This window comes from Patiria miniata, unplaced genomic scaffold, assembly GCF_015706575.1.
Source record: "Patiria miniata isolate m_02_andy unplaced genomic scaffold, ASM1570657v1 HiC_scaffold_5, whole genome shotgun sequence".
NCBI classification, from domain to species: Eukaryota; Metazoa; Echinodermata; class Asteroidea; order Valvatida; family Asterinidae; genus Patiria; species Patiria miniata.
The window spans coordinates 13,124,924-13,147,553 of NW_024037072.1; the positions used below are offsets into that span (position 1 = coordinate 13,124,924).

Consider the following 22,630-nt stretch of genomic DNA (forward strand, 5'->3'; position numbering starts at 1 on the left):
AGCACACCAGGAGCCACAATTTTACAGGATGCTTTTGACTGTCATTCCCTAACAATCCATTGAGGTATTTCGTGATAATGTGATCATTTCGTTTTTGTCGTGTTTGCAAATGTTGTATATTCCCTTTAATGGATTTTTTTCCAAAACTGAAAACAAAAATGAAATCTTACACACCAAATGATGCTTACAGAGTATGTCTTGCTTACTGTTAAAAAGGTATGCTTGTCTTTGAACTCAAAGACTTGAGCTACTTCACCGATGACATGAAGACAGCCAGAGCTGGTGGTCTCATCTTGGGATTGATGCAAAGCTTCAACGAGAAACTGACAGATCGGTTGCTTGAAGTGAGCAAAGAGGACGGACATCTTCAGGTTCTTGGCCGATGCCACGTCTTGAAGCTGTGAGATAAAGCAGGAAAGTTGGGGAAAAAACCCTGTTTCAGGCAGGCTCCCCAGAACTGCGCCACACCAAATCATTCTGAAGATTTTATTTAAGTACATAGAAATAATTTTCAAAGTTGAACAAAGAAATTGACTGGAGTGGGGCTGGAAGCTGCAACCTTCGGATTGCACTCAGTCAGTTTCCTTTGGTGGTTTATTTAAAAATGTATAATAAAAAGCCATAACCTCTTTAATTGTTCCCCATTTGCTAACATATCTTAAGTTGCGTGCCCTTCAACAAATTCAATTTGTTTTCTATTTAAAAATTTTCAACCAAACTATTCCCCCCCCCCTTTTTTTTCGACGTCTGCAACACTCTGAAAAGGCATTTTGTTTTGGGTACAAACAGATCTCCTTTGCAAGCAGACATTATCGATACTAATCGTGGGGCAGGAAACAGCCTACCCCGCAAGAATGGAATTATTGTCTGGTAGCCAATAATTCAAAATTGTAAAGTCTAAAAAATTAATGCGGCCTGATGTTGCCAACTTAACAAGTTCTTCTTCAGAAGAAAAAAAAAATTGCACAGTAATAATTCAATGACTAAACAAAGGCCGCTTTTTTTTGGTCGATGTCTCATTCAAAAGTGACTAACTTTGGTATTGCTAAAAAAATAGCAATTTCTAATAAGTAATCTATTTTTCAGAATGAAACTTGAAAATAGCACGGGGAATGCACTTTAAAACTTCAGGGGTTACTAAATGAAGTTAAAGTGCAAGTATCTATTTTTCTCTCTTTTAGTAACTGCCAAGGCTCAATGAATTATTTAATTCAGATACTGACCTTAACATACGCAGCTGCTCTGACGAGGGCTGAGGACGACAAGAGTGACTCCAAAAGACTGATGATGGAGACTAGTAACAACTCACCCTCAGCAACCCTGTCATAAACATGGTGACAAACACTGTCATATACACACAAAAGTGCACTGCAAAACAGTATATTGACAAATTTTATATTTGGTTTTGCCCTTCGCCAACGTAGTTTTAAACAGTGTTGTCCGAGGGCTGGTGAGAAAAATTCATGAGTCTACTCGGGTGGGACTCGAACCCATAACCTCTTTTTCTTGAGGGCTTGTGACAAAAAATTCATGAGCCTACTCGGGTGAGACTCGAACCCATAACCTCTTGTTTCTTAAGGGCTTGTGACAAAAAATTCATGAGCCTACTCGGGTGGGACTCGAACCCATAACCTCTTGTTTCTTAAGGGCTTGTGACAAAAAATTCATGAGCCTACTCGGGTGGGACTCGAACCCATAACCTCTTGTTTCTTGAGGGCTTGTGACAAAAAATTCATGAGCCTACTGGGGTGGGACTCGAACCCATAACCTCTTGTTTCTTGAAGGCTTGTGACAAAAAATTCATGAGCCTACTCGGGTGGGACTCGAACCCATAACCTCTTGTTTACTAGTGTTGATGTCTTACCACTCAACCACCGATATTTCAGGAATAGGCTGTCTGGTTTGAGTCAGCCAAGTATCTTAAAACCTTTAGGGTTTTCCTTACTTTGAATTAAAAAACCAACACGAAAGAACGGATAAAATTTGAGGAAGAAAACTTACATTCCGAGTTCTGCGATAGTGTGGACCACGGTCTCCTGTAGTCTGTTATTGCCCGAGGCTTTAGCTGATAAGAAGGCTGCTTTGAGTCTGGTAACCACGGCCTGGTCATTGGCTGTGTTGGATCTCTCACCGTAGCCTATCAGGTACTTGATGGTCTTACTGCCATCATGGGGGGGAGAGAATAATAAATATGGTATTACACCAAAGAAAGCTATCAGCTATCGGGTGAAAGCTAGCTATCAGGTTGAAAATATCTCAACACTGACTCTGGAGCGAAAAGTCACAGGGAAACAACTTAAAGGGAATGTACATCATTGGCTTTTGCTGTAATTTTCAGAAATGAACTATTGGGGGGTTAGTATAATAGATCAAATATTGTTACACTGACATGTTTGACGTTTTGTGTTCGAAAATACTGAAAACCAAGAAAAACAAAAATGTTCCAGTAGTCTGGTTCCCTGACTCCACTAAAGATGAAATGGATAAAAAAATGCCAGAAAATTGTAAGGTAAGGGAACCAGTCTAGCTGGCCTGCATCCGTTCATGAACATGGAACCAATAGCAAACAAAATAGGGACTGAAAAAAACCCCGGTAACTTTGGATCAGTAGTTGAAAAACAGTTAGGTTTTTCCAACGATGGTCGGCCGACCACCGTTGGAAATGTATACACAAGTACCATTCTTCTAGAAAATGACTTGACACCAGGTGCCCTTATTTTACAGGATGCTTTAGACTGTCATTTACCAACATCCTAGTTAGGTATTTCGTACCAACTTGGTAGTTTTATTTTTCGATGTTTGCAAATGTTGCATTTTCCCTTTAAAGGAAAATAGGGGATATATATTAGGGCTTTTATAGTGTGTTTTGTTTACCTGAACTCCAGCCTGAGGTCATAGTTCTTATCTTCAATCAAGTCCAAGCAGGCGATGAGGAAGTTAGTCACGGCTGTGTTTGGTCTCAATAGATCCAGATGGTTGAACAGCTGGGGGAAACTCTTCAAAAATGCTGCAAAAAATAATGTAAAAAGTGCAATAGTTGGACATTTATAATTCTAAGAATTTCTACAGATAATAAGTTGCTCTCCTCATATATTTGCAAGTTTCTCCTTGGAAAATTTATTTATTAATTAATCAATTTTTTTTTGCAATTTTTCTACGTTTAAAAGTTATTCAAAATATCATTTACTTTTGAATGAGACATATCTAACAAAATTGAATAATTACTTTTCAAATTTTGAATTATTAGCAGCTCAACAATAATTTATGCGGATCTTTTTGTGTGTTCGTGGTGCAAATGCAATCCTAAATAAAAGCCTAAATTTAAAATAGAAGGGATTTTTTGGTCAAAATAAAACGCAAACATTTTTTAATGCAATTAGAGGGAACAAAAATTAGTTTGATGAAAAGCACAAGAACAACAAGTTTAAAATTAAAAAATATGAATCAATACTAAATAAAATTTTTTAAGTTAAGATGAAGTACGAAAATACTGACCCTGTTTGACAGAGACTTTGTTTGAGAGTAAGGCAAGATACGGCGTGACAACAGCCAATGGTAGACTCTCACTTGGTGCTGACTCTCTGGCTACTGGACCGACACTACTCTGCTCACAGGTATGGCATTGCAAAGTCAGGGTACTAGACAGATTCTTCGCAGCTTGTAGGTCAGTAGTCCTGTGGGATTACAAGGAAAATAGGCTTCATTTATACGCTTATTGTTTTATTAACCCTAATAAAGCAAACATACATTCTGTGCAAAGTTGTCCTTGCATTCAAAATCAATCAAGTGACTGTTTTCAACCCTTCAAAATTCCCAGCCCACATAAAGCAGGATTGACTGCCTTGAACTGATTAAGTAACTTGATACAGCTATGCTTTGACTCCGGGTGAGTGATAAAACAGCTGTGACCACAACTTGCCTGCGTTGTCTGTTGACCCAGTTTGACTAGACACAGTGCTTGCTTGACGTGATCTGACTGCTGGTGACTAGCCTTTGTTAAAAGCATAGCAGGGGAAGTGGAATGTTTTTTGACTGTCCGTGACTGCTTAAATAGCAGGAGGGTTAATTAACTATTGTTTAATCAGTCAAGTACATTAAAAAAATTGTTCCACTTTCCTCTGCCATGCATTTGTATACAGACTAGTAAAACAGTCAGATCACATTCATGTAAACACTGTGACAAGTCAAATTCCATCAACAGACAAAAGAGGTAACTGGTAGGTACAGCTGGCTTATCAATCACCTCCAGTCAAAGCTTGGCTATATCAAAATAACAAGGAATTCTTAACTGTTAAACACAGTCACTTGATTGATTTTGACTGCTGTGATGGCGCAGCTGAATTTGCCAACCAGAGTGGGAGGGTTTTAAAAGAGCTGCTTTGGAAAAGTTTGTCATCATAAAAGTACTAATGATTTGTTATCTTACAGTGAGTGAGAATGCGTTGCAAGTCCATCACAAGTCCATTGGATTTTTATAATTCTAAAAAAGTCCATCACAAGTCTACTGAACAGTGACAAAGGCATTGTTTTGCATTTGTTAATTCCTTTGTTACTTGTGACTGGAGTCTTGAGTAAAGTTGTGATTTACTCTGACAAAACTTACTATTCGACTTGTAATTTTATTTGTTACGGAACTTGTGAATTGAATTATTTACTTGCAAAGGACTTGCGATGGACTTGTGATGGACTTCTGACAGGATTTGTGATGGATTTGTGATGGATTTGTGAGGGACTTGTGATGGACTTGCGATGGACTTGTGATGGACTTGTGACAAGACTTGTGACAAGACTTGTGATGACTTGTGACAAGACTTGAGGACGACTTGTGATTGACTTGTGATGACTTGTGATGACTTGTGATGACTTGTGATGGACTTGTGATGACTTGTGATGGACTTGTGATGTACTTGTGATAGACTTGTGATGGACTTGTGATGGATTTGTGATTGTGACAGGACTTGTGATGACTTGTGATAGACTTGTGATGGACTTGTGACAGGACTTGTGATGGACTTGTGATGGACTTGTGATGGACTTGTGACAGGACTTGTGATGGACTTGTGATGGACTTGTGATGACTTGTGATGGACTTGTGATGTACTTGTGATAGACTTGTGATGGACTTGTGATGGATTTGTGATTGTGACAGGACTTGTGATGACTTGTGATAGACTTGTGATGGACTTGTGACAGGACTTGTGATGGACTTGCGATGGACTTGTGACAGGACTTGTGATGGACTTGTGATGGACTTGTGATGGACTTGTGATGGAATCTGTGACGTGCTCGACTACAACACTGAGGGTCATACCTGTGTGGTGTGACATTCTTGCAGATGATGCAAGAAATGCTCCCGATGGTCCGTCCAAGTTCCTCCAAGACAACGGTAGACTTGTCTTTGAGCATACCGCTATAAAAAAAAAATCAGTACAACAAGTAAGTTCCCCAGTTACTGTTGAACAACATAATTACTAACGTAATATTTTTCTAGACTGTATACTTGGTGTTGTTTGAGAGCAGGCAAGAAAAACTCACAAGCTTACTCAGTCGGGACTCAAACCCATGACCTCCTGCTTACTAGTGCAGATGTCTTACCACTCAACCGCTGAGCTTGCTGGTGTCCGTTGGCCAGTTTGATTCTGATGTAGCAGCGGGTGCAGCAACCAATCACTACATTTGGTGAAGGGCAAACTCCATTATTAAATGTAATAAATGATTTCAGAGGTTTGAAATCCGCCACTTACTGGATGTGATCATGCAGAAGATGGAGTGAGTTTGCTCCTAGATTGTGAAGGAGGAAGGGGAATGCCTTGACTGCAGCAACTCGGACCGACGTCTTGTCGCTTCCCTGTCAAGACAAAAAGTGCAAAAATTAAACATTTCTACTGCATGATGTTAACACCACAAGACAACCAAGGAGGTAACAGTGTCTACAAACTCAGAGAATTTGTACTTTGGAATTTTCCTTTTGAAGAAAATGTGTGCTTTCCCAGCAGAAACAGGCCATGCTGTCAGCTACAAAGTGTCGGTCCTCAATTTGAGTCCTCACTTTACTTGAGCATTCAGTGAAAAAAAAGTCCTATTTTTATTTGAGTCTTGAGTTACTTACCACAGCTGCTTTGAAGATGTGTGTTCTCCACTTAGATGCAATTTCCTTTGGGAATAGCGCAAGATTGTGAAGAAACAGACACTCAGTTTGCTCATCTGAAAACAAACACATAAATGCCAGGAGATTTTCAGTGAGATGCCACACAATGATGAACATAGAAATGATGGTTCACTCAAAATGGACCTCAAAGACAGAAAAAAATTCACACTTTTTAAAAATTGTCTCGGACCATAGGCGTAAATCCAGGGGGATGTGTTATTGGATCATCCCCCAGACTTTTGTGTTGAGAAACAAAAACAAAAATAGCCGATTCTGAGGTCATCTTTTCAACATTTAAGCTAGGAGACGTAAGTGCGCAAGTTTCCATTACATCTACATTTGTATCATGAACAGCACCCCCAGTGTCAAGCGGTGTCCAGTCAACCCCCCCCCCTTCGCCGATACGGATTTACACCCCTGTATTGGGCTTATCCTCTTTGTACATCATCTAATTTCAAATAGTGTATTCCTTTTCTCTTATTTAAGCTTCTGATAATAATGACATCATACTATAAAGATGGTATTACATATAAACCTTTCCATATAAACCCCTTTAAAATGTAATTTCATTAGTAATTTCAGGGATTTTTTTTGCGGAAAAAAATAAGAAATGGTTTCACATACCACAATAAAGATGGTATGCTTGCTTACCAATCTTATCAGCCAAGGCAGAGCTCAGATCAGCGATCTCCCTAGATGTCATCTCTCCTTGGACCCTCAGATCAAGCCAGTTAGAATCCATCTGGAGGCAAAAACATCATCCCAAAATAAATTCAATCCATAGACTTTATAAACTCCACACTGCCCTTCAAGTACATATAGGGTTCCCAACAGAAATCTTAAAATGAAATTCCGTGACTTTTCCGGGACAAAAATGAGGGCTTTCCAAATCAAAGTCTTCTTCACCATTTTCTCCCAAATTGTTATTAAAAATATAAAAAAATCACTTACAGGTAGCCATGGCAACGACAGCATCCATACAAATGTATGCAGCTGGGCAAGGGGTAACTTGATCAAATCTGAAAAAGGAAAACACATTTCAACATTTCCAAATAAACCCCTTTAAAGTGCAATTTCAATAGTATTTCCAGATTTTTTGCGAAAACGATAATAAATATTTTCACATTCATCAATATTCATTAAGCATAAATTGCCATGGTTGATTGATCATGAGTAACGACACTCACCTTGAGTAGCCAACAGGGAGCTGATAATCTCAATGAGTTTCTTGTAACTCAGCTTAACGACCTCCTCTTGGCAATTTGCCAGATTGCGTACAACAGCCACGAGGGCAGCGCAGAGCTCCCTCGTTTGTTCAGCGGGCATCCAGGCGGCAAACGTGTTCTTGGTCATCTGTGGACCTTTGCTGCGTGCTTTGGATGACCGTGGGGTTCTGTCGGGTGGGTTAGCGGGCGTGTCCTTGGGCGTGTCCTTGGGCGGGGTCTTGGCAAGCAGGTGGGAGCAGGATCGGAGGAGGACCTCAAGGGAACAGCGGATTCCCTCCAAGACATCTGGAAGACTGTCCTAGAATTATTATGAAAACAGTGAAAGAAAAATGCAAAGCTTTATTGATGAGGTGGAAAGTGTGGTCTAAAGGTTATGATTTGTGGCTCATGATCAGAAGTTTAGGGATTCGAATGCTGCTTGTCCTATGTTGTGTCCTTGGGCAAGCCACTTCACTCTTACTTGCATCTTACCACCCAGGAACATGCAATGGACTGGCATCCCATTCATGCAGAAAAGAAATATTCTCGGATGTTTCATGCAAAGGAAACTCGAGATAAAACCCTGACCATTTTAGCCAGATTTGCTCAGAACAGATTACAATTTTTCTTTAACTTTTACTTCTTTAGTTGAACACCTAACACTAATTCTGTCATACACTCAAATTGAAATGCAGGTTATCCCATGGGTTTGTGCAAAAACAGTTAATTATTAGCTGTGTGCACTCCATCAAATTTACAGGTGCAAGGGCGGATCCAAAGGGGGGAAAACGGGAGCCATGCCCCCCCCCCCAATTTTTTTTTTTTTAAGTGACGTCGCAATAAAGGCAGGCACTGCGTACAGCATCAACTTTTCCACAAAAAAAATTGGTTAAAGTGGTCAGAAATTGCCTAAGATCGCACCACAGAGCATCTAGAATCCAACAATTTTTCGGGGCTCTTAAGCGGGCCCTGAACCCCACGCCGTAATTTTGTTGACCCACTTTTTGGGGGACCAAATTTTTTTGAGCCCCCCCCCCCCCCAAAAAAACAAGTGTGTTCTGGATCCGCCCTTGTACAGGTGTGACCAGTAAAACAAAGAAAAATATCCAAGTTTCAGAACTCACTGTTTGCGCAGTGGTGACACTGCTATATAAGTTGCTCAACTTCTCGACAATTTCCTTCACAGTTTGTGAATTCTCAACGACGGTCGCCGAATCCTCATCGCTACTGCTGGTCACTTCCCTGATGTCAAAAATGCAAGCAAAGGAAGTTAGTTATCACCCACAGAATGAAGGCCACATAGCGGCATTATTTAGAGGGGACAAAACCCTCCTGGCCTCCCTCTTTTTGGGATCCGGGTACAGCAGAGGGTACCGTACCCAAACTATTAATGAGATGGTATTATCACTGGGGTTATGTAAATTCACTATTGGGTTTGCCCTTCACAAACGTGGTTTTATAAACCCTGTACAGGGAGAGTATAAAAACGAAACCCAAATGTCTGGACTATTGTTTTAGTGAAGTTCTGCACGTAAAACTTTCAAAATCTAGGATATGAAAGCCCAATCCATAAGCTTTCTTTTAGTACAAGAACCATTCAAATCACTCATGTAATTTTCAAGTTACGAAATTTTAAACACAACCACCGTTTTAAAGTTCTGTCCACGGATCACAAAAGATGTTCTTTCAGCAAAACGAAAACAATTCAGACAGGGATGTGTGTGAATTGTTTTCGTTTTGCTTAAAGAACGCACACCTTTTTTGTGATCCTTAAACAGAACTTTAAAATGGTGGCTGTGTTAAAAAAATCTGTAACTTGAAAAGAACATGTGTGATTTGAATAATTCTTGTACTACAAGAAAGCTTATGAACTGGGCTTTCATATCCTAGATTTTGAAAGTGCTACGTGCAGAACTTCACTAAACAATCAACAGTCCCAACATTTGGTGTTTTTTTTTTTTAGTCATCCTGTGTTGTCCGAGTAATTGTGAGAAAAATTCACAAACTACTCGGGTGGGACTCAAACCCATGACCTCCTGCTTACTAGTGCAGACAGCTTACCACTCGACCACCGAGATTACCGGGGTTGGCTGGCTGGTTCAAATCTGATATAGCAGCGGGTATCGCAAAGAAAATATTCATAAGATGGATTTTGCATCGGGGTGATGTAAACTATTCTGTGTCCGTTCTCACCCCGTCTTGTATCCCTTCTTGCCCGGTGTCCTGTGCAATGCCAGACGTCTCCTCTTCTCTTGTCTCTCATCACTGCTGCTTGCACAGGAGCTACTGGTATCCATGGCAACAGCGGCCATAGAGATGAGGGCATCTTTTCTACTGATGGAGCTGAGTGACGATGTTGATGTTGTCGTCAAGGTAGAGGGACGCGTTGATGGTCGGGGTGCAGATTTGTGGGTTTGGTAGGAGGTGAATTCATTCTGGATTGTCGTCAGGAGGGGTGCTACAACAAACTGAGGAGAAATCAAGATAATTTAAAATCGCCTCAAGTCTTTGCCAACAGCAAGCCCATATAATCCGTTGGAAATGGTGCTATTTTAGAGACAGAGAACCAATATGTGTCCTATGTGTTATTTTTTACTGTTAATATACAAATAATGAATGTTTGTGAGTGCAATGGTAAGAATAATTTCATGAGGTGACGGATGAAATGTTCCATTCCACGAGGCGAAGCCAAGTGGAATGGAACATTTCATCTGTCACCGAATGAAATTAATCTTTCCATTGCACGAACGTGAAACATTCATTATTTGTTTTATATAACACCTGAATAAATCCTTGTCATCTGATTGGTTGACTTTTAATAGCCAATTTATTCAGGTTAAAAACTGTTTAAAAGTTCCACAAGTTCATCATATTTATATTAATGCAAACTGTTCAACATATGTCGAGAACAATCACATTCAATTTATCTCGATTTAAAACAGCGCCACCACCAGCAGCAGTGACACCGTGCAATGAAGTTCTATTCAACGTGCAACAGAACTTCCATTGCACTGTGGGCTACGCGCCACACCCGCGCCGTGCGTTGGAACGAATAATTCAATGGCATGTGATCAACGATCCACCAATCAGATGACGGGGATTTATTCAGGTGTTGTATAACATCAAATAATGGCCTCTTATTACATGGACATGTTGTTAAGGAACCTTATGTCGTTTTGATTATAGTTATGAGAGTACGTTTGGGGTTGCACCGTGTGACAAGAATTCTCTTTTAAGAGTGTGTGTAGTTATGAAAAGAACCGATGGAAACTAGAACAAGCTCGATCGGATCTCGGAAGCTGTGGGCCAACAAATTCGTGTTCATTCGAGTCACGTGATTGTGCCATGTAATTTCTGGAAGGAGTAGTGTTTTGAGTAAAAAAAAAAAATCAGGTTTTTGACCCCAGTGACCCCATGACTACCTTTGACCCCAGTTTAGTCATGTGATTTACTCTCACTGCTCAGTTCAAACCCACAACTCTTATTTGATTATAGTTGATGCTTCTGAAACATATGGACAAGAAGCACAAGTGTTGGAACAATTTCAGTTTGTGGAATGACTGTTCAAGAATCCATTTTCCTCACCTGCAGATTGGAGATCTTTCCCAAGTCAACAATGAGGGCGGTATTGATACTCTTGGTGTGTTTCTGTCTGATGGCAGCTGCTGGCTCCGAGTCGCTGGGTGTCTGGTTGTAGATGCATAGAAGCATCTGACATATGGCATCTCTCAGCTCATCTGCAAAAACAAAACAAAATAAATTCTGTCAAGATCTAATCATGGCCAAAAATACGAAAGATAAACCTTAAGGAATAAGTTAACACAAGAAGAGCTGAAATCTAGTCGATCACAAATCAAATCACAAAGGTCACAAGTAACTGTGACAAGTAACTGTCACTGTACAGTTGAATGGACTCTATGCATGAACAGTAACAACGCTGTTTTACCACTTTCAAAAGCTCCTGTGTTCATGCACTGGTTTTGGCTCATACAGAGCAATTATGCATGCTCAAACCCATAGCATCTTTGCATGATGGGGAGCTGTGGTCCAATGGTTACGGTGTTCAACTCGTGTGCCGTGGTACATGGGTTCGAATCCTGACGGTGGAAACATGGCGCTTACGCTCCTGAGCAAGGCACTTTACCATTATTGCTTCGTCCTTCGGATGGGACGTAAAGCCGTAGGTCCCGTGTGTTGTGTAATGCACGTTAAAAAAACCAGTAACACTTATCGCTAAGAGAAGGGGTTTACCCCAGTGTTTCTGGCAGTGGCTGCTTAATGCGCCGCAGCACCTTGTAAACCATTATAAAGGTGCTACATAATGGTTCTCATATTTCTCATGTACTTCATTTACCTGTCTGTAATAATAGACATAATTTCCAGCACCTTGAGTACCTAATTGTTGGTAGATACGTGCGCTATATAAGACTTCGATATTATTATTATGAGCATCATGCATTCCAACGTTGTTCCCAGTGGTCTCCCCCAACTCTCTCTTTGATCGAACTTACCCACTGAACTTGTATCATTTGTAACTGACATGTGATTGCACTGTAACGACTTGATTATAAGCAAGAACTAATTAAGTACTTACGATAGGCAAACAGCAAGTAATAGTAAATGAACGTGACTGACCTGTTCGAATCACTCCAAGGCCTCTGATTGGTAGATAGCTTGCCATGGTCTCCATGGTAACATTAAGCACTGAGACAGGTAGATGACGCTGGTGATAAGTTTGTTCAAGTGAGTAGAGCTCCTTGAGGCAGGAAGCTAGACTTGTCTCCAAGCTCACCATGTCCCTTGGGGGTTCAAACACGAATTCATTATTTTTGTCCACGAAGAGATATTTCTGAATGTTTCTAAGTTATTTTCTGAGTTTTTTTCTGAGTTATAAAATTAAGCATCTGAATACACCCCACTTCTTTGATAGAGCTGGGATACTTAGCTAGGAGGATTTCCAAAAGTAGCCCATTGTTTTATGAGAAATTGCTCCAGGAATAAAACTTAATATTAGAATCGGTTTGATCCATAATCATCTTAATTTCTGCGCAATCCAGCACTGAAAGATATTTTTATAAATAGGTATACGACCAGCAGCCTTTTAACGAAACTTTACACAATGGCGCAACTCCACTTGCGTCACAATTTATTGCATAAGTTACGTAAAACTTCACACTGTGCAAAATTCAGTTGACACATTTCATGAAAGATGGGTCAGTCCACGACTTGTGCACAAAAATATTGCGTAACTTGCGCATCATTTTAGATGGCAGAGTTATGGTGTAGTGACTGAAAAGTGACTGAAGTATTTCATTCTTTTAGAGTTGCCCTACGATTTTGGAGAAAGTCAGGCAAAACAATTTTCAAAAATGCGGGCAGAGACAATTCAACGAATGTTTTCATTACCAAACAAAATCATTTACATACAGCCATCAAAAATACTGTTATTATCCTTGTCCAAGATGTTAAGATTATTTGCCCATGTTTAGATTATTTGCGTTGCCCAGCTATGCCACGTCTCGGGGAAATGATCGTAAGTTTATTGCGCAGCTGCGCAACAAATTTGTTGCTTAAGTCCTACACGTGGCGTAAGTTACGCGCTGTTTCGTAAAATTGGCTGCTGGTCACATTCTTTATATTGGGCTTGTGTCCCCATTTGGTTTAGTCCAAAATATGAGTCATTTGATTACTGCAGCATTGAATTAGGGGAACCAGATCGGTAGTATAGTGGTAAGACAATGGCACTAGCAAGCAGGAGGTCTCGGGTTCAAGTCCACTAGAGCAGGCGTGGGATATTTTTTTCTCCAGGTGAGTATGCAGTGGATACAGACCATCCGGGCATGCCAGCAATTCTATCACGATGGCCCCCTTCAATGGCGAGAGCACTGTGCTAGCTATTGTTCAGATAATCCGTCACGGGGCGGGTGCTTTGTACAATTGCATGCACAATGGTTTCTTCATTGAAGGGGGCCTCACCCTCGTGAGTGTACAGCGATCACATTGGGATTTGTTTATACTGCACATGAAATAAACCGTATATATAGTGGACAAAGAAAAATTCTTGCCAAAAAGTCCTTGGATTTAGGACCAAGGGATTAGTCTCAATAGATTATCCTATTGTCATCATCTTCACAAATCCTCTCACGAGAATACGCTTACCGCCTACGAAGCAGGCATTATTGTGCCAGGATGACAGTGGATGGGATTATGAGATTAGGAATCTTTGGATTAAACTCACTCATATCCTTCTAGGTCGTCTCCCGAGAGGAACAACGTCAGGAAGAACAGCAAGAGCTGCATCAGCTTGTTCAGAACGTCAAGCGTTGGCAGTCCGTTCAGGGGAAGCAACTTGGTTATCACATCTAGGGTTGCCTGTTATATACAAACAAATATCAATGCAAATTGTTAATATAAAAGTATATTTAAGTTGCGTTCCCCTTCACTTCTACAAATTAGATTTTTTATTTCAATTAATACATTTTCATTTTTATTTCTGACAAAATTGTTGTTCTTACAAAAAAAACCTCTTTTTTCCTTTTTGATGTTCGCAACCCTCTGAAAAAATTTATGTTTTGGGCACAAAGAGATCTGCTTTGTGAGCAGACTGGTTCCAGTCCGTACATTATCGAAATTTATTGTTGGGCAAGAACCAAAGACCTTCCCTGCGAGAACGGAATTATTGTCTGGCAGCCAAAATAGTTCAAAACTGTAAAGTAATAATTCAGAAACTAAACATGGGCTGATTTTTTCCATTGATGTCTAATTCAAAAGTGAATAATTCTTGTTTTGCTAGGAACATAGCAGTTTAGAAAAGGGATTGATCTTTCGGGATGAGACCCGAAAATAGGATGGGGAATGCATTTTTGATAGATAAGTGATGCTGAAAACTAGATAAAAACCTCCATCTCATAGAATATCCGATTTCCTTGATTTTCTTAATCAAACATGAAATTGGGGAAGTTGCAAAAGAAGAAGAAAAAGCAGACTGCACAAGACAAAAACAGAAGTTAAAAACGAGGACATCAGCTGACTCAAGGAAAACGTATATACATGCATTTTTCACATTTGCAAATAACTGAATTGGAATGAGTTTAAGGGAAGGTACAACATTTGCAAACATCACAAAACAAAATGATCAAAATATCACAGAATACTTTACCATGTTTACTGGATTGTTAGGGAATGACAGTCTAAAGCATCCTGTAAAATTGGTGTGCTCCTGGTGTGCTGACATTTTCAAGAAAAATAGTATTTTTTCAACGCTGGTCGGCCGACCAGCTTTGGAGAAAACTGGCTTTTTTTCAAAAACTGCTCCTAATTTTTCCTAATTAGTTATTCCGCATTTTCTGTGCAATTGATTACACACCTGTGAAGATGTACAAGCCTTTTAGACTGATTCTCTGAGCTTACAATTCCCCAAAGTCTGTAAATTGCTCTGATTCATCTTAAGTGGGGTCAGGGAACCAGACTACAAGAACAAGGTTGGTTTTCTTGGTTTTCCAAGCATCTTCAAGCCCAAAACGTGAAACAAGTCATTTTAACAATATTTGCTATATCATACTAATCCTCCAAATCCATTTATTTCTGAAAATTGCAGCAAAAGCAAATGTTGTATATTCCCTTTAAGAGTGACTGTTTTGCTGTGAACTAACTTGCTTAATATCTCCTTGGCCCAAAAGTTTGAAATAGGATTACCTTGTAACACCAATGAGTGGACTAAATCTGACCCAATATGTAGACCACATGCATGAAAATGTTTCCATTGAGTAACCATTCTAAATTAATTTAATTAGATATTGTGCACTCTGGACCAGCTTCATTACATTTGACTAGTCTCATATTCTGGACTGAAGTGTAACATTACCTGTTTGACTTCATACTGGCCGGCATCAAACTGTTGGACCAACGTGGACCAAAGGCCTGGTGACTGATGGACGGAGGTTATCAGTGTCACGTCATATATCAGCTCATTCAGGATTTTCCTGCGAAATACAACAAATTTAGTGTATCTTTACTACCCCTTAAGTTTACTTGCTAGACGAATGGCCCACAATAAAATGTATCAAAACAACAGTGAATTTGATAAAATGTTATGAGACTCCAATCATTCAAGTTTTTAAACTGAATTCATTTTACAGTGACAAGACCTACAGGCACTCTTTAAGATAAGTTTGACTTTAATCTTTTTGACACCCAAACCACAGTCTGAGCACCATCCGTTGTTCAACGGAGCCTGCCAGCTCCGCAACAACGTGCGAGCCAATTGGATTCGAATTAAGAAATTGCGATGTCGTTTCGAGCAGAAATTCTAAGCTGTTGATTGGTCAACTGGCTGTCATGCTTATATAATACAATGGGTTGACAAAGACCCAATAGAAGGCGCCCGCTAACTGGTCAGAACCTGGAAGTCAGGACACCGGCTTGTTTTGCGTAATTAATCGCCGAATTTGCGCACATATCAATGCTTTGTCTGCAAATGGCTGATCCATAGCCTATAACAATGCATCCTGCCATTTTTTAAGGGGAAATCATTGAAACTAAAATGCATGTGACTGGCCAGAGACCCACTGTAAGTTGTACACAAGAAACCCTCCAACCGCTTAGGGACAGGGACCGCAAACTGTCCAGTTTCAATGAAAAACCTGTTGACCTGTTTAAAACTAATTAAATCACAGAGAAGCCTGTTTTCGTACTCACGTCAGGTTCAACTGAAGCAGACTGCAGTTAGTGTGATACCTCAACGTAATCGGTCTGGAGTTTTTGTAGATGCTTGACAATTCTTCTTGCTCCTAGCAAACAAGACGAAAAGGAATGAAACATTGATCACCAGAAAAACGAGTGAAAACAAGACGCAGCAAAGCTGGTCCCCGATCGTATCAGTTGGCCGACCAGCGTTGGAAAAAAAAACTGGCTTTTTTCAAATACTGCCCCCAATTAACCATATTTAGTTAGTCCGCATTTTGTTTACAATCGGTTCACATCTATGAATGGGTACAAGCCAGTAAGACTGGTTACCTGACCTTACAATTCCCTGACATCTATAAATTGCTCCGTTTCATCATGAGTGGTGTCAGGGAACCAGACTACAAGACCATGATTGTTTTTCTTGGTTTTTCCAACATCCATCGAACACAAAACTTCAAACAAGTCAATGTAACAATATTTGCTATAAAATACTAACCCCCAAAATCCATCCATTTCTAAAAATTACAGCAAAAGCAAATGTTGTATATTCCTTTAAACCTAGGAACTGAATTCATGTCATCATACCTCCAAGTTGCTTAGCCTGTCCACATCAACGGTAAAGCGTTTCATTTCCAGAGGAGGGTCTAGTTCTTCTACATCACCGGCTGCAAAGTTGTTCAAGACTGCTGCAGAAACATCTGAAGGAAAAACACATCATATGTAAAACAAAAGTAAGACTTGATGATCAATATTTTGCAATATTTCCGTTTTATATCCACTACTTTTTGTTCAGCTTGTTCAAGGCTAAAAAAGGTTTAAAAGTCAAACCATTAACAATATAAAGTTATTGTAAGTTCTTAAAACAATGCAATAAATTTAGCAAGGCAAGTTCAGTTCGTAACTGCATCCACTTCAAAGGCAAGTTTTGAACTGCTGTATAAAACGCATGATATGGTCTAAATAACGCAAAGATCGTTTAGTGCCACTGCACTACACGTCTTTGCGTGGTGCTACACGATCTAGCGTGCGTGTGCAATAGATCAAAAGGGATGGAACGAAAATGCACGGTGAATGGAACCAAAAATGCACGGTTATGACGTAGGCCATGCAATGGTTTGATTAATGCAAGCCGTGTGACCTACAATCCTCCAATCACATGACAAGGATTTACTTGGGTGCAATATAATTACATACAATCAATTACAATATTTCATGATATTTTGACAGTTTCATGTTTTAATGTTTGCAAATGGTGTCCATCACCTTTCAGATAAAAAGAAATAGCACCTATGAGAGATTTACCTGCTACAAGGCTACAGAGCTCACTGAGTAGCTCAGAGAAGGACGGCGGATCCTTGTACTTGACGGCATGAAGCAGAGATACCATAACTTTGATGATTTGATCATGAAGGGCAAGACAGAAGTAATCATTGAGAATCCTGATCAGGCAAGACAACAGCCATGTATTCAGACCTGCGGAGGCGATTCAAGCAGAATTTAAGTGGATAATAATAAAAATCAAGTGTGTATTTAAAAATTTAATGGGGAGTGTGGCCTAGTGGTTAGGGTTTGTGACTCATGATCAGAGGGTCAGGGGTTCGAATCCAGCTGCTGGCCATATGTAGTGTCCTGGCTAGGGCAAGCCACTTCACCCCCACTTGCCTCTCTCCACCCAGGAGTATAAATGTGTACCGGCACTAGCCGGGGAGTAACCTGCGATGTACTGGCATCCCATCCAGGGGGAATAGAAATATTCTCAGTTGTGTCATGCTACTGAAACTGGAGATAAATGCTGGCCTGATGGCCACATTGGCTCGTGACTGACTAAGTTTTACTTTATAATGCGAATGAATCTACCAGTATTGGTGCTCAAGGCGCTACATCATTATTACCCTGCTCATTGGGCCAATGAAACATTCCAAATACAGTAGTGTGCCCTAACGTGGCGAACTTTGACGTTTCCCCCAACTTTCCTCATGCAGTGTTGCCAAACCTCTTCTTAAAAAAGCTTCAAATTTATTCAATTAAATACTGGTACTATAACCTTAATAATGCTTGCTGTTGAACCTTTGTGAAAATTTTTTTAGTGTCATGCAATTAAGTCCGAAATTCAAAACAGTGGCGTCCGGAAATTGGGCACAAATTTGGCCGAGTGTTCCCTAACGTGGCGAACTTGAACAAATCTTGTTCTTATGAAAAGGATCCACCTGTTTTACATTGTGACAACTTGTGAAAGTATCAACATGAAAAATGTTAAATTACTGCACATATGGAACACCATACTTTAGATTTACACCTAGATTTATAGTGATTTGTGATAAAACCATGCGACTATTACACTACTGCACATATTTTTCCTCCTTTTACAATCTTTTCATAAACACTTTTCTGAATTGTTACAAACAATTTTTGTTAAGTATTTAATTTATTTTGTTTGCTGTTTTTGAAAATTGAAATTACAATCTTTTCATAAACACCTTTCTGAATTGTTACAAACAATTTTTGTTAAGTATTTAATTTATTTTGTTTGCTGTTTTTGAAAATTGAAATTAGATTGAACTTAGGGGGCTTATTTTGGTCAATTTTCGGGGACAGACAAAAAATATGCAAAATAAACGCGCATGCGCATTGAACAAAATCGGTGTTCCAAAAACCATCATCAAGAGTGTATTTTATGACGACAGCACGGCATTTGGTCAGTTAGTCAATTATATTTGGTCAATTATTTTTGGCCAACTTAGGAGGCTTATTTTGGTCAATTTTCGGAGACAGACAGACAGACAAACCCACCGACCAACCACCAAGTGACATGTAGTAGATGCCAGAGCTTAAAAAAATAATTTGGCAAAAGGTTTGTAACACAAGATCAAGTAATTCAAGATGGAAATGGGTTGAACCTCAAAGTTTAAACCCGTCAGCTCTTATTCAACATTTGGTACTGCACCATCATTGTATCAAATTTTTTTAAAAATGTATGTTTAGGTTTAATTTAGTTGAAAACAGGTCTGGCACCCAGTCTCGTACCTTTACATATGTGGTATTCAGGATCCTGAGGCACCTGCAGCTGAGGCCTGAGAGGTCCCGTTGCATCACTGACACCAGACATCGTCAAGCTTGTGCGAGCAAACATATTGGGAGACTGATGGATGCAGTTGTTAAGAAAATTGAGCACCACGATGCTGAGTTCGCTGCTGGACAACTCGGCTGAAACTGCGGACAAAACAATAAGATCATTAAAAACAATGAATGTAATTACACATATGCATTCTGTTATTCGCAATTAATTATTGCAATTTCTTTACAATCAATACTTTTGTGAATTATTTTACAATAAATAATACAATCAACGTTGGCTTAGGCCAAAATATAAAAAAATTCTGCTTCCGATTACATGGCATTCGAAAACAAAGGTACATGTCGGTAGGGATTTTTTTTTTTGGCCAATTTATTTTTTTTTGTACGATCATATGGAGGCGTCTGCGTGTAGTCAAGGGTATAAGGGAGAATTTGATGGTTTTGGGTGTTTATTTTTCTCATTTTTCCCATAAACAAAATTAGGGTAGGGGCTGTCAGAATAGGGTAGGTACGGAAACCAGAAGCAGAACTATTTATTTATTTATTTTTTTGGGGGTGGCCTTATTTCAATAAATTATGCAAACGTTATCTCCATTTTTACCATACATCTAAGAATATTATTTCTTTTTTGAAAAGAAAGAAAATGTGTCCCCCCACCAAAAAGATACCCCCCCCCCCTTTTTTTTAAAGAGTTTTAAACTATTTGTTTTTTAACAAACACTCACCTTTTTGCAAGTCTGTCAAGTATCTGTCCACAAGTTTACAAATAATCTTACGACACATCTTCAGAGCCTGCTGTCTTTCTTCGGGGCTGAGTGGAAAATTATCATTGTAAACAAATTTGTGACAAATTAAATATGAATTTTTTTTTAAATAAAAACTGATGACACAGTTGACAAACTATTATTCTATAGTTCGTATTCAAGTAACAGATATCATTCAAAATAAGGGGAATAAATATGTGTGCGTGCTTGGCCGATATTAACCAAGTACGTTTAAAACCGGCTCCGGGCCCACTCATTGGCCCACTCAAGACAAAACAAGTCAAAAATTATAAAATGCCAGACACTTTGTTCAACATTTCTGGAAAGTGGCAGCACACTAGGTGCCATGATTTCAACGGATGCTTGAAACTATTATTCACTTACGGCCAAGTAAGGTATTTCACAACAATTTGGTGATTTTGCTTTTTGATGTTTGCAAATGTTGCATGTTACCTTTAAACTTGAGTAAGTTTGTGAATATTCCCTTGCAAAATCTAGCTCAGACAATGAGTAAACAGTGTTTATAAAATACGTCAGTGGGCAAAACCCAACATTGAATTTTATGTTTGTTAATTTACTTTTTTTAGTTTAAGTTTTTTTTTTTAAATAACTATTAGTATTTTTTTGTAAAAATTGGTGTTTGGTTTCGTCTTGTACTTACGACTTTGCATCTCTCAGCTTGTTGAATGCAGCCGCCTCCGTGTCTTTTAAGGAGATCTGATTGGACGCGGCCATACCCCCTGCTGAGCCACAGGATGCCATTTCTGCTTACATGTTTGTACTATTAAACAAAAAAATTGAATGAAATTGTAAGTTTCCAGTGAACCAAAGATCATATCTACGTGCTAAATTTAAATGCAAATTAAAAAATATCAACCACAACATGCTATTAGGTCGAGTAAAAAAAGTTTCTCATCCAGGTTTTTTTTAAAAAGGGAGGGGTCCCTTTTTTTTTTTAAGATGGCGGATTTTCGAAGATCGATTCTTCCATTTTCTTGATTCTTTTGCTTTCCCCGCGCTAATGATGAGTTTCACCCTGAAAAATATATTGTTTCTAGCAATACAAACATTATTCATTTTTGATTAAGACATCAAACAAAACAAAAAAATCCACCTTTAGTTATGGAATATTTATTGTACAAAGTTCAACATCATTTGCGGCCTGAAACAATAATTCAGGTGTGTCTTTTGTGCGTTGTGGGCGCAAAGGCAACCCAAAAAGCAATAAATGCATAATTTTCAGAGGATTGAAACATTCTAACTAGACAAATGTAGCTTTTTTTCTTTTTTTTTATAAAGAAAACGTACAGATTGACGATTTGTTTGGTAAAAACAATGGAATATGTTGAATACTAGCATGGGTAGAATACCTTAACAGGCCAACTAGTAACATGACTAGATGTTTACTGCAGGAGGCCTTTTATTAATTGAAACTTGAAAAACCTCATTAAAACAAATTCAAAGAAAAAGGTACCACTTTGATTGTCCTAATCAATGTGACTTAAATTTAGATCTGTAACTAGTTGACGGTATATAAGTCATGTTTACAGGTTTACTGGCCAGCACTAAATATTAAAAACTGAGGAAAGAATATTGCATCCTGACGCCACTTTTTTCACCATATATCATCTCAATGAAGGTCAGTCATTGGTCAGTCATTGCAAAAATGTTGAAAAGACATGAATCTGGGACTTAGAAACATTTCCAATTTTGTTAGAAAATACTTTGAAAACGTTCTTGACTCTCCATATTACGTTAAGCTCTTTGACTTTGTACATTTGCTGAACATGTTCAAGTCAATGGAAGTGGCGTCTGGCTACTCCTAGAACTATGAGGCTCCACGTAGTGGAGCCTCATAGATCAACTACGTGGAGCCTCATAGTTCTAGGAGTAGCGTCTGGCATGTCAAAATTACTACATTCAGAAATAAAGGTTGCAACCCGAGGCCACTTCAGCGGCTGTGTACAAAGTCTATGGAGAGTCAAGAAAATTTTCAGAGTATTTCCCAACAAAATTGGAAATGTTTCTCAGTCCCAGATTCACGTCTTATCATCATTTTTGCAATGACTGACCTTCAATTTCATTAGTCCGAGTGCTAGGACTTTACGGATTGCTTTTTTAACATTTGGACTATCGCTCGACCATGTCCAAATGTTAAAAAGCAATCCGTAGAGTCCTAGGCCTACTCCTAGTTACTCGGACTACAATTTCATTATGAAGGATTTGAAGAAAAACGTGCTGTCACTGTCAGGTTGCAACTTTCCAAAACGAATTTAGCTGATGAGGCAAGGATTCATTTTCAGTTGATTATTACATTCGTAAGACATTTAGTGTAAATTAATGTAATCTTAAGAATATCATCAAGACAACTGAACTGCAACCCTCAAATGTCCGGAAATTGGGCATAGGCCCACATGTATGAAAAACGTTCATGACTTTCGTATCGTATGAACTATGATCGTGGGTTTACTCGATCGTGCACCAGGCACCACCACTTTTTAACCAGTTCCTCTATTAAACAGATATAACTTAACTGATTTGCCTATTGAAAAAAAACCAAATAACATATACTCTAAATACTGTATTTGCAAACACAAATATCTCTTGAAAATGCGAGTAACCAGTTTGAGAATAAATTCTGCGCTGGAAACCCCCCAAAATTACCAAGTTTCGCGGCGATGACAACTTTGGTCTAGTTCTTGATCTCTAGAACTTTACTTCACACGTAGCAACGTTGGCGTACCGAATTCGCC

The 22,630-nt window shown here is 39.1% G+C and overlaps 1 protein-coding gene across 1 annotated transcript in view; it reads right to left on the minus strand.

The window, feature by feature from the left end:
• LOC119740901 (serine/threonine-protein kinase ATR-like) overlaps window positions 1-22,630 on the minus strand; it is a 55,623-nt gene extending 32,993 nt beyond the window's left edge. Inside the window, exons 1-24 of the mRNA XM_038216376.1 lie at window positions 22,542-22,630; window positions 20,539-20,658; window positions 19,839-19,924; window positions 19,063-19,248; window positions 17,341-17,511; window positions 16,624-16,736; window positions 16,051-16,142; window positions 15,218-15,335; window positions 13,592-13,725; window positions 11,989-12,152; window positions 10,939-11,090; window positions 9,547-9,821; window positions 8,478-8,595; window positions 7,336-7,672; window positions 7,100-7,167; window positions 6,800-6,890; window positions 6,110-6,204; window positions 5,745-5,848; window positions 5,312-5,410; window positions 3,496-3,674; window positions 2,875-3,007; window positions 2,002-2,160; window positions 1,224-1,320; window positions 207-398 (exon numbers count right to left, since the gene is read on the minus strand). Of these exons, the coding sequence (XP_038072304.1) occupies window positions 207-398; window positions 1,224-1,320; window positions 2,002-2,160; window positions 2,875-3,007; window positions 3,496-3,674; window positions 5,312-5,410; window positions 5,745-5,848; window positions 6,110-6,204; window positions 6,800-6,890; window positions 7,100-7,167; window positions 7,336-7,672; window positions 8,478-8,595; window positions 9,547-9,821; window positions 10,939-11,090; window positions 11,989-12,152; window positions 13,592-13,725; window positions 15,218-15,335; window positions 16,051-16,142; window positions 16,624-16,736; window positions 17,341-17,511; window positions 19,063-19,248; window positions 19,839-19,924; window positions 20,539-20,639 (3,264 nt within the window). The 5' untranslated portion in view covers window positions 20,640-20,658; window positions 22,542-22,630. The remainder of the gene's footprint in view (window positions 1-206; window positions 399-1,223; window positions 1,321-2,001; window positions 2,161-2,874; window positions 3,008-3,495; window positions 3,675-5,311; window positions 5,411-5,744; window positions 5,849-6,109; window positions 6,205-6,799; window positions 6,891-7,099; window positions 7,168-7,335; window positions 7,673-8,477; window positions 8,596-9,546; window positions 9,822-10,938; window positions 11,091-11,988; window positions 12,153-13,591; window positions 13,726-15,217; window positions 15,336-16,050; window positions 16,143-16,623; window positions 16,737-17,340; window positions 17,512-19,062; window positions 19,249-19,838; window positions 19,925-20,538; window positions 20,659-22,541) is intronic.